Below are 12,718 nucleotides of genomic sequence, written 5' to 3'. Positions count from 1 at the left end.
CTTTGCTGTAAATTGGCTTCTGCTCTACCACACATCCTTTTTTAACAGCTCTTAGTCTGGATCCCAGGTTTACTTTTCTTACAACAAAATGCTAAATTAGGCTTTTCTAACTCAACCCCTCCCTGAATGCACCACTGAGCATCTGACTGTTGAGACCAGCACATTGCCTCATCTATTTCAAGGAATGGATATAAAACACAAATGAAAGCAAAAATAAGAAAAGGCAATTTAAAACCTCTAAAGCTACATAATATGGCTGCAGAATAGGAACAGACAAAGCAAAACCTGTCTTCTGAAATGGCAATTTGTTTTTAGCAATCTTTTTTTTAATGAAAACTGTCATGATCAACTCTAATCCCTTAGAAATCTAGATAAATATAGTGTCTATCCGATACACAAAGCAATTTTTATCTATTAGAAGTGCCTGTTATTGTTCTGGGTCTTTGAAGGATTCTGTTGTTGATGAGCGCTGCTGTTTTATCCAGGAAGCTTAATTTCCTGGCATAGCTGGCTAAAGGAAGTCCCTGAATTTTCCATCTCGTGTGGCGTTTTAAGGTAGCATTTATAATTATACTGCTTGCTGTTAAAAAATGAGCAACCATTTTTTTTTTGTCACATGCACGTGGACTCATTCTTACATCTCTTACTCAGGAGAAGCAAATAGTACCCAGTTGTTCTGTCTGAGGGTCCAGACCTGGGCTTGTTACCAATGGGCAGGCAAGATGGTAGCTGTTGTTTCTTTTGAAATTTGTATAATTTTTAAATGATCTTTCCTCTAGAACTAAATGGAATGAACTGCAGTTTCCCCTTGGGATGCTATGAAGGGTTTGCAAATAATAGGCACTGAGAAGTCCCATAGGGCAGGTCTTGAAATGGATTTCTTTTGGGACATGGTAGGATGGAGAAGCTGAAATGTATGCAGTATGTGTTCAAACATGCTTTGGACTCTTAAATGACTTCCGGGTAAGTATGCTTAACAAATAGTCTCTTCTAAATTAACTTCTTGCTACTGTTGCATGAGTTTCCTCTCACTGCTGTCAATCACCAGATCCGTCTTGCATACCTCTATTGAAAACTTCGTCCTGTGATCCTGGATGGTCAGTCCCTTCATAGTATGAGTTCCCATTGTGAAGGAAAGTCCCCACAGCACGTCCTTGCCGAGCATGTCCTACTGCGTCGCTGAAGACCTTGTTTATTTGCTCTTCGGATGGCATCCACCAGTCAGGGTTGGAAGTACAATGCATTCTAATGAACTCTGCAGGAAAACAGGCAAGGATACAAAAAACAGCTTGTCTTGGCAGCACCTGGTATTGCCCAGACATCAAAAGCTCATGGGAAATAAAAAACGGGGGCACCATTGTTCTACTGAAACGGAGGTAAAGCCTTATGGGAAATGCCATGATAATGCCAGTTGGACCTATCGTACTTCTGCACAAGTGTGCTTCTCCACATGCAGTGTCTGCTCTTATACCTGAGGGGACCGCAGAGAAAACCCCTTCTTGCAGAAAGAAAAAGAATTACCTCTAAATAACACTTATAATTCAGCATCTGCAATACATGCAAAGGTTAAAACGAACTGGGATGTATTTCACTTGAAGTCTGTTGTGTCTGTGTGTGTGTGCGCCTTAATGTGGTTTCTTTCATGGACCTTCATCATCTCCCTCTGCTGACTGCTTGAACATCTGCAGGTTGCAGCAGCCCATGACCTGCTTGAAAACATCACTCCCGTGACTTCAGTTCAGTGCTCTCTGTTTGGAGTATCTTTCATTTTAAGTCCTGCTCCTTCCATCTCTTGGAATCTAACAATTATTTTGCAGAGATTAAACCGGCCTTAGAAATAGCTAAGTGAGGTGAGAGGGCTAATTTGGGGAGCCAAGCAATACTTTTCAGTGTGTGAGAAAGTGAATCATATTGTATGTAATTTGGCCATTTAAGTAGCTGCTGCTACAAACAGCTCTTTGTATGTGATGATTAGCTTTTAAAATTTCTGTTCACATTCTTTGACATGCAGTGGCTACACTTGCAGAAGGTACCTTACCAGTTCTGGAGTTGTAACTGCTAGGTGGATCTCTAATAGGTGCATTTGGACTTAGAAACATCCAAATACAATTTTAAATGTGAGGGTACCTTATTAGATATATTGGATACACGGTATCTTATATGGAAACACAGCTTCTTATTTGTTCTGTAACATCAGTTATTCCCTCATGCTGTATTGTGTCTCCCAGGATATTTTTAAATTCCATTTTCTCCTGTTGACAAGCCAACGGCACAGTAAGTGGCACAAGGTAACTTCATTACTGTTACATCATCCCAAGACCAGGGAAAGCTGTGCTTTTACATGAGTTACTGTGCCTGCAAGGTATCTCATCTGTTGGACAATTAGGATGTGATTTTTGCATAGCTCTTCCAGCAGTGTGTCTGCAAAAGTGATAGTTATCTTGGTTTTAAATTTATTTCCCTTAAAATCCACATAGGCAACAGTAATTCGTAGTTACGTTCACATGAGGCAACAGTAATTCCTAGTTATGTTCATATGAGGCTTCACAGACTGGTGTTTTTCTCAAAGAAATGGTCACTATGGAAAGGAGTAATCTGATAATTTACACACGCCAGGCTGTTTTAAAGCTGGTTCCAGACATCGGTCAATTGTAGGAATGCATTGCAAGTGTTTACAGATGTTTAATCTGCTCTGAGTGCAGAGAAAGTAGCAGTTTGTTCATCCTGCTGTGGTGTGAAGGCATCACTAGACATGCTGGGAATTAATTGCATTACCTGGGCTTGCAAATGGGTAGGTGTCAGTGGCTAACTCTTGGCACTGTAGAAAGTTGTTATCTTCCCAGTGTTCCCACCCGCACACAAGTGTCCAAAGAGATAGCTGTCTCTGTGTCTTTCTTTACTATACTGAGCATTTTGGCTTCCTGTTTAAGCTTCTGAAAATTAAGGCAATTGTCCTTTCTCTTTCTCCAAAGAACACTCCACACCTTCAGTCTGTCTAGTGCCCCCAAAAGGCAAGTAGTCGTATGCATCAGTTCATCTACAGGTGGAATTATTGTTAGTCTTAGTAGGACAAATGGGGGACGAAAGAGGAAGAAAAGGGTATTAACTCTCTGTTTGTGCCCAAATCGTCAGATGAAAAGTAAAGCCATTTAGTAAATAGAAGTCAGCCCTTCAGCCTTCCATTTCCAGGAGAACTTCTGAGACCCTGAATCTGGCTCCAGACCTCAGTGCAGCTCGCTGTGCAATGGACTCTCCCTTCTATTGAGCTCTGATGGAGTATACGGTCTGGCAGAGTATCCTATAACAGCTTTAGTATAAGAAGAGCACCTTTGCCTAATTTGTCTGCATGTAAAAACTGAGTTCATTACCTGGTTACATCAATGTGCTACAACTAAATGTATGATCTGCTTGCCCTTGTTGAATGTTTTTCTAACCCAAACGGGAAGAGGCTCCATCTTATGTATAACCACTTTGGGTTCCTGTTACATGACTAAAAATATTATTGCCGGCTGCTGAAAATTTAGCAATTTATGCTGCATTGATTAGGAAAACAGTCTTGAAGTCAGTCCAATCTAAATTTTATGTATGTGCTCATAGAGCACTATAAATTAACTACAGAAGTGATAAGCAGCTGCGTTTATGAAATGCAGACATTGATAATACAAAAATGTTTTAACTGGGCTTTAAAAGGTCCTATTTTTGTATGTTACATTATAAAGTAACGGGTCTTAAAATATTGGAAAACCAAATTAGGAACTGCCACCACAGAAAATTCTTCCCAACCTAGGTCCCTTCTCTGTATTGTCCAACATCCTCACTCACACTGTGAAATACTTGCAAAACTCCCCCTCCTGTTGAGGCCAAACATGAGGGAAAGCAGTTCCCTAACTTTTGCAGTTGATGTTTCATCAGTATTCCAAAGAAGAAGTTAAATCCTTGACAGTGCATTTCTGTACACTTTGTATCTAACTAGCCTGTAGATGTTCTTGACACTATAAAAAGTCCAAACCTCTTCTGAATCTTGGTAAGGTTTTGACTTCAATGATGCACTGTGGCCTTGAGCACTAACTGCACTTCTGGCTGAAAAATATTCTTCTGGTAAATTTTGCTATATATCAGTGTCAAAGAATGCCCTGTTGTTTTACTACAAAAAAGAGTAACCGGGATTGTCTGATTTTCCTTTCAATTACCTTGGTGTCATGCCCCTTGTATTTGTCTCCTCTCCTAAATATGCAGCCCTGTTTTTTTTCCATTCAAATATCCATATACATACATATAATACATACATATATGTATGTATGTATTTAAAAAAATGTGGAGGGTTTCTGGCTGCTTTCCACCTGTCTCTGAAACCCCTTCTAGGTCTGCCACTGTCAGCCAAACGCTTCTACTGAGCCAGAGCCAATGTGGTGAAATGAGATCACGTATGGTGGACACTGAGCGAAAGGATGCAGTACCTCTGAGACATGTTACTTTTACGGGATCCAGAGGACGTCTTTCAGGACCTGTCTCTCCTGACTGCACTGACCTTTTCCTTTTCCCAAGGCCGCATGAGTACTTAAGCTCATCGGTTGTGAAAACAAATCTGATGAGATATCGAAGGAGTCGCCGTCCGTCTTTCTTGGAAGAGTTTACAGCCTCATCCCACTGTTTACTAGTGATGTAGACAGGATAGTTGTTCAGCAACTGCTTGCTCCCCTGGAAAAGTGAAATATTTCCATTGCTTATTTTACAAGGCAAACAGGTAGAGATGGAATTTGCAATAAATAAATATGCTTTTTAACTAGTTGAGATACTGACAGTGAAACACACACTGAGGTGAACACAAAATTGCCTTTTCTAAATAGTTTTAAAATTACATTTCCATTTTCTACAACTTGGTGAGGTGCAAGGCACACATCTTGAGAGATGGCCATTGATAATCTCCACTTTAACAAGTAGGTTAAAAAGTGTTAAGAACTAGTGACTGGATATACTATTCAAATATAACCTTTCTTCTTAATATGTTAAAATGCATAAAAATGGTCTTTGAAGAGCATGATCAAATGGATCACTTCATACCAGCTGACAGCTTACTTCAGAGGTAGCTCTTTTGGTCTATTTTTATAATAAATTTATTACTTGTGTAGCACACACCTGAAATCTGACAGTATTTATGTTACTGTGAAAAATAGAAAGAAAGTAAATAAAGCAACTATGAAAACTAAAAGCTTCATTACTATTAATGAATGCCATATTAACTCAAATTACAGCTTTACGGAAATGCCACCATGTCAGCTGGAAAGAAATTTTGCTTTTAACCTTTGTAATTTGTGTGTTTCAGTATTCCAACGTTAAATGAATGCTGCAGGACTAATTATGGGGATTCCTGTAATCCACACACATTCATAAGCCCTCTCATTCAATTGTACCTAAACTGTATTACTTCAGTTCTGGCTGCCTATAAAATAGTTTGGGATTAGTTGATTAATAAAAGATGGTATTGTTAATACTAGCTTCTATTGCAAATACTGTTAATTTACTTGTTTGCAAGTAAATAAGGTATACAAATAACCCAACCCCAAACCACAGACTCCTAGACACTTGTACAGCTACACCTGTTTATCAAAGCATGCAGATCTGGCGGCCCAATTAGTGCAAGCTTCATATGGCACTCAGCCCAGGTAGGGGTTCACAACGAATGAGAAAATACGTGTCTGAGGTTCCACACAGGCAATCACCTGCTTGCTGCACTTGTGGCCAACTGTTGCAACATTATCCTCCTTGCTTTCACATTTCTGATATCTGAAAACTATTTTAAGGACTGCCCTTGCCTCCTTTCAAACGTTTATAAAAGTGTGCTGGGAGGCAGCTTGGGAGCATCTTTGAAGCTTTTCCTCAGGTATTTGCTTTTAATTTTTTTGTAAATTTGATAAATATGCAGAAGGTTGTATTTAATGAAGACTGTGATGAGAGGGAGTCTGTTTGTATGACTCGGGACATCGACATCTGCCAATGTAGGGGAGCACTGCTGGGAGCTGAGCCTACGTGATCGGGTGCTGCTTATTTGCCTCGGTGCAAATCCAACAGGGTTGGTGCAAATTGCTGCAATGGCAGCTACAAGAAAATCCAAAACTCAGCAATGGAAGCCACAATATAAAGGGGGAGAAGGGCTTTGTTGGTCTGATGGCCAAAGATCTCAACCCAGTGGGAGCTGACACTAATATTTCCTTGGCTTGTTCCATCACAGATGTAATACACAGGAGCACCTGATCCCTGTGTTGATATATATATAAGTATATATATATATATATATATTAGCAGCTTGCTCAACATCCCTTTTATATGTATCTAATTATTTTCCTACCAAGAACCTTTCTTACTGGTACTAGTGGGAAGTACGAGCTGCAGCTAACTGTGGGCATTGTCTTGCTGTTGAGCCTGAGAGGCAGAAGCAATGCAATGCAAGTCATCGCACGGTGCAGGGCTCTAGGCTTGCTCACGTGTGTTAGGGATGGATGCTCATCTGTGGCTTTGCTAAGCAGCACGTTATCCTAAAAGCTACCGTTTAAATGCATTGCACTGATGGAAATACGGTCTTTTAAGCCTAGTGCAGAAAGGCTTGACATCTAAATTTCATGAGAGCTCAAATTACTATTAACTGTGGAGAAGGTAATAAATTTTGCCTAATTTCCTCAGCCCAAATTTTATTATACTTCTCTCTTATTCCCACTGAAATTTAGGATATTTTCCCTCATTCTTCTCTAAAGGCTTGATATAGTGTTATGATACTCTGTTAAACAATTACTGTGCTCCTGCTATGGACACACTTTCATTACTTTCTGTGAAAGTAAAGCACTTCTGGGCAAAAGATCCTTGGTAAATATATGATGCAGTTTGGTGCGTCCAGCAGTCATTACACTAAAACAAACAGAAAACCTTCCAGAAATGAAATAAGCAGATCCTGGAGGAAGAACCACAGTACAAATGTGTTCATGCTTGTATTTGTACATGATTAAGCTTATGAATAAAAGATTAGCATCTATGTGTTTAATTGAATCAAAAATTCTGTCACATCATGACAAGCTATTCCATGTGGGGCATTAGAAAGCAGCCTTACTTTTACAGTGCTGGAAAATTTCAGTTAAGCAGAAGAGCATTAAAAAAGAAACACGAAATATTGGAATATATTAGAGTGGTAACAGCTAATGATATATAAACACTGATGTATATAACATCAATTTGCATGGGGTAAAACTGAATGGAGAAGCAAACTGATGCAAAGCCTGAACTGCTGCAAAGCATCTTCAGCAAAACTATGGGATATTGGACTATGTGAGGCTTGCAAGACATATAATTTATATGAGGAGCAATAGGAGGTCAGACTAGACCTCTGTCTTCCCTCCTATGATTTTGTTAGTGTGAATATTGGGTACTGACATGTACAGACTATACATATCAAAGCATGCGTAATGAGATCCTGAAATACAGATGGTCTAAATCAGAAAAGTCTCAACAAAACCACTTCATCTGAGACATTTTTACATGCCTAGATAGAAACATATTGGAGCAAAATTAATGTGAGTTACACTAGAGCTGATACCTACACCTATATGTCTATTTTCTAGAGAAGGAGAGGACTATCCACATTAAGCACAAACTAGCCAACACACAACATATTGCTTGGGATCCTTTCTGAAAAGAAAAGGGTGCTCCAAAGGCTTTCTGAAGTCTTATAATGCTTATGGTGGCAAAACGAAGGAAATAAGGTGTATTTCAGAGCTCAGGGATGCATTTGACAACAGAAGGCTTTGTGGGAAGGTGTAGGAAGCCCCACTTTTTTTTTTTTTTTTCTTTACAAAACATTTCTCCCTTCCCCATGCTGTCCAAGCCCAGCTTTCAACTTCATGCTTTCCAGTTCCTCCCTCTCCCACGTCTGGCAGTTCCTTGGCCCCACTGGATGTACGTACGCCCTGTGTGCAGCCACCCTGAACCATCCCACTGGACCAAGGGGAGGCTTCACTGGGCTCCACACTTCCAGCTACGTTTTTCACCAGCCCAACCCTAGCCTGAAGTCCACCTATGATCCATCACTGATGCTCCTGAGGCAAGGGGAGAGAAAAATTATCTGGGCAAGTATGGTGGATGCAGATGAAGGGAGTTAGGCCCTGCTCAATAAGTCACCCTATATTACACTGGTGATGACGCTTTTCCATTCTGGGGATTACTGTAGCTAAGACTGACAGTTTAATAAAAGATTTTACATATTTTACTACTACAAGTATTCTCCCAGCACCTCCTGATTTATTTGCCTACGGGTTTTCAATGAATTTTCAAACACAAGGACATGTAGCTTGTCTTCGCTGCATACTACCTCAGTCGGATGGTCTGTTGGCTGCGGTACCAGAAGCTGGTTGTGATGCTGAAGTACAGTCTTCAAATAATCTAAAACAGTCTGGCAGGGCACTGCATGAAACAAATTGCAATTACTGTATATTAGCTAGCTAGCACAAAATAGAGCAACAATATTAAATCAAGCAGTGTTCTTCAGGATCTGTGTACTTCTGTGAGATTTATTTCAAATAGGAAATATACCTCATTTTGATTTGTGCTGTCATTTCATTCAATAAATACACAACAGATGCCGCATTTCCTATGTTGAGATTTCTGACATTGCTTTTATTTTCTGCCCACTAGTTTTCAAAGGCTTTCTCTGGTTTGAAATTATAATTATTACAAATACAAATTAGGTCAGCAGTAATGATAATAACAAAAAATCTGTAAATACTGTAAACAGGCCAAAACATACAAAGGAGAAAACATTCCTTGGACCTAAATCATGCGCTGATTAACATGTAAATATGCTCATACATTTTAGAAACTACAGTCTGATTAACTATACTGAACAGATTTAATGATTCATATACTTTAATTTCTTTTCCCACCCTCCTCCCAAATTTGTTATAAAACTAGGTGTTAGGCAAATTGCTTTCTTTCCTTCATCCTTCCCCCTTTTCATCCCCATTGCTCTCATCCATTTCAGTAGTGGTACCAATATCTCATTGCCTTCTGCTGAGGTGATAGGTTAATTAGGGATGATTCAATTACGGGTCTCTCTTAAACAGATGCTGCCACATCCCTGATTAACTCTGGAGTATTTTTGAGATACAGTGCTTTTCTCCTGAGCCTGAAACACAGTAGGAGAATTAAACAGATATTAACCCAACATTAAGACTGACTTTTCCAAGACTAAATAAGCATCGTTTTTAAGGCACCTTCTCAGACACATTTTGTGTGTTTTGTTTCAGTACAGTACTCAGAGATAATGTTAGCTTCAAATAAATATCCAGAAAAATATCTAGTGTTCCTTCTTTTTCTATTTATTCCTTGGTTTTTGGTCTTTACACCTGCAAAATCTGGCATTTGGGGCTTTGTCTTAAGCTGGCAATTTAAAAGCAAGCACTTGAATCACTGAAAATGTATTAAGGCAGGCTTTACAGTGGTCTTCCCCCAGTATTTTGCGCTATTCCCTGGGTACTCAACTGGACAGTAACTATGCCTCTGCCTAGGCACTTTCTCTGCTTTGAACATGGACAAAGCAGCGTTATGTTCAGTAGTTTGAACATACAGAACCTATGCAGAGTGCCTGACGTGGGTAACAAATTGCTACATTTTTTTCATCATGTGCTGATGTATCTGTAAAGATGAGCAATCAATGTACTTACTCCTGTTTCATTTGATGTATCACACTCTGCCACGTGAGGTTATGAGTTTATGTGTTGGACAAAAGTTAGCATTTCCAGAGACTTGTACCTGCTTAATATCTCTGGTGACTTCACCACATATTGCTAGACCACTAGTGTAGATGCTATGCTGAAGTACACAAGCAGGAGAGTGTAGATGCTTTTTTTTTTTTTTTTTTTTTTTTAGGGGAAAAAAAAGGCTTTTTTAAGTGTCATCAGATGGCTTTAGAAAATGTTTTGATTTTGAAAAAGTCAGAAGGGCAGTCAAGCTTAACAGTCTCACCAACCTGTTCTGTATCCATCTTGTAATGAGAGCTGTGTATTTAGCATATAGCAGCAATCAAAAAGTTCAGTACAAGTCCTTGTGTGGAATATAGAATGAAAACGTTAACCACAGCTAGTTTTAGTACACTAAATATTCTTCAGAGGATGGGGCAAGGAAGCGTTTGGCTTCTTTTTCCCCAGTTTTTTAAAGAAGAAAGGTTGCAAAGGAAAAAGAAAAAATTCTTCTTTTGCCCCTGTGGATGGGCAGAAGGATGAGAAAGTGTTTAGAGACCTTTTCCTTACATTTTGTTCATCAAAACCAAGTCCCTGCGGCCCTATACCAGGTGACTTGCCTGAAGGGCTAACTAAACCAGTGCTGAAACCCTACAGAAAATAAAATGCTGACTGAGGACATCATAAGCTGGTGAATAGGAGGAAGTTCCTTTTAGTGACCTGAATTCTTAGCATGAAGTTGGAGGTGTCCTAGTAGCCTGTACATAAGTGCAAAAGGAAATTGTGCCCTACTCAAAATACACCACTTTTGTATGTGTTAGCTGTATGAAGTGTCCAAAATTAAGATTAACGTAGGAATATCCACATTACTTTGTGATTAAGTGGGTGTCTGGAGAAGAAGCAGAAGGATCTCAAAGATTTGTCCTGGGCAACTTCAGAAGCTATGTGAAAAGGGTCAGCAAAAACTCCCATCTGAGTGGAAGTTCCCACAGGCATCTCCTGTGAGACCCTGGGATTTTCTGGGAGGTAACAGTGAGGATGGAAAGGGCCACGATGGGTGACTGTATTACTGCCTGAAAGAAAAGATGCTTGAGTTGGAGGAGAACTGAGCGACACTCGGGAAACCTGAGATACTTGAGAAGAATCCTGTCCCTGCTGCTGAAAATTGCTGCCCTAAATGTGTCCTTTTTTGTTTAGCATGTGCATTTTGCACATACAGCCAAAAGCATCACTGCTACCTAAGAGCTTCAGGTCCTCACGAAACTGGGTTCAAAACAGCCTGTGAAGTTTGCACTTGCCTCTCTGGCTGCCTCTATTAGCAAGAGTCCCTGTTGAAAATCTGATGGCTGCCAGCCATACTTGGTCCCTATTACCTGAATAATGTGTCAAAAATTTCTAATTTTTAGGCACTGATCTCACAGCAGGGTACCATTTTACTCACAAAAAGTAATTTCACTGCAGACTATTCAAAGGTAGAGTTACACTTGTTCTTCCGAAAGAATGGGGCACAAGTGAGAAAGGAAAGTATACAGGGAAGTATTCAGCCCGTTGTGTCCCTGGCCCAAGAAGTGCAGCTCTCCTTTAACCAGATTCTGCTGATACAAAGCTTTCTCATTGCTGGTGAGAAATGCGAAGGCACTAAGAGCTGACTGACGCTTATAAATACCCTTATCTTCACAAAAGCAGTAACATTTCAAGCACAAAACCGTATGATTTTGTTATCATTCTGATGGCTGGAGTCCTTTGAGCAGTTTTGACTTGTAACACCATTACACGTCACACTGTTTGCTCTTGGTACAAACAACCCCAGCCTTTCAAACACCAGATGCTATTTGCAGAACCAGGGTTCTTGGGTTGCCTTATTAACCGACCCCAAAAGGAAGCCACAAAGAGGGCAGTGCAAGGTCTGAGAGTCAAAGATTCAGTTTTGCTTCTGCATCCTTCTTAGGGTTCTACAAATATTCCCTTTGCCAAGAGGTAAGAACTGTGTCCTGCAAACCCCACAGCAAATGCAACTTTGTAAGAGCCTGTGGCTCCCAGCTGTATGAATAACCACTTAAACCTGCTTGCTTATTCAGTTTGTTATTTATTTCACTTTGATGTGGTCTCTAGAGAGTTAACAGGATCGTAACCTGGAGAGCTGATTCTCTGCATGCTCACGCATGTACCCACTATCAGTGACATTACCAACAGGGCTCTCTGCTTACTGTAACCAATGCGAAAGATGCTAATGTGGAAATAACAGTTGCTTGCTATGATTTAGTAGAAAGCCTGAGGGGAGGCAGCAATTTTCCTGCCCATTAGGAAGAAATTCCCGTGGCCTTTACTTCCTCTAAAAGTGACTCAGAAAAGATGCTGAGAGTGGCAAAGCAACTTGGCCTGCGGGGAGGGACAAAGGAGTGGGATCTTTGGGTAAGCTCAAGAGTGAGAAGGAGGTGCTGGGGAGTATTTAGTATGCCGGGGAAAGCTGCCCATGCTAAGATGCTGAGCAGTGACTAAGCAGGATATGCTTAGAGGTGGCAGGGCTTCATTGTTAATTGATCAAAGTTACGAGCCCTTATTGTTATTCCAGGCAGAAAACTTTGTTTCCGAATGTTGTAACAGCGGTCCTTTGGCACAGCTTGTCACGGCTTTCCCTGAGGAATATCCTAATTTCTAATAAAGCATTGACTGGTGTGTCGGCCACCGGCTGTGCTGCGTACAAAAGGCGGGGTTACAAAATCCCTACACCACCTATGGGTTTGTACATCCATAGGCCACAGCAGCCCTTTGGCTGCCCTGTGCATCAGTATCCAGCTGAGAACCCACCATGGCTTCCAAAAGTCTTTCTCAGCATCCACTTCCCCGTGGCTGAAATGAAGCCAATATTCAATATTTGGTAGTAATATTGAGTATTTGGTAGCATTGCTCTGCGTTAAATGCACAGTGTTCAGGTGGGTCTGTAACCTGTCATCTTCCTCACTGCGTTACCTCTGTACTGGCTGCAAACCCCGAGTAAT

General features: G+C 40.4%; 1 protein-coding gene across 2 annotated transcripts in view; it reads right to left on the bottom strand.

The window, feature by feature from the left end:
- Positions 1-289: 289 nt before the first annotated feature.
- The window catches only part of BEND4 (BEN domain containing 4), a 28,635-nt gene continuing 16,206 nt past the window's right edge, over positions 290-12,718 (bottom strand). The window contains exons 3-5 of one of the 2 annotated variants that reach the window (XM_035325667.1): positions 8,354-8,445; positions 4,458-4,698; positions 290-1,255 (exon numbers count right to left, since the gene is read on the bottom strand). In XM_035325667.1, the coding sequence (XP_035181558.1) occupies positions 1,038-1,255; positions 4,458-4,698; positions 8,354-8,445 (551 nt within the window). In that variant the 3' untranslated portion in view covers positions 290-1,037. The remainder of the gene's footprint in view (positions 1,256-4,457; positions 4,699-8,353; positions 8,446-12,718) is intronic. The other variant, XM_035325668.1, reaches the window with a different exon arrangement.

This window comes from Oxyura jamaicensis, chromosome 4 (genome assembly GCF_011077185.1).
Source record: "Oxyura jamaicensis isolate SHBP4307 breed ruddy duck chromosome 4, BPBGC_Ojam_1.0, whole genome shotgun sequence".
Taxonomy (NCBI): domain Eukaryota; kingdom Metazoa; phylum Chordata; class Aves; order Anseriformes; family Anatidae; genus Oxyura; species Oxyura jamaicensis.
The sequence above is the reverse complement of the archived record's forward strand: the minus strand, read 5'-3'. Positions and strand labels throughout refer to the sequence as shown.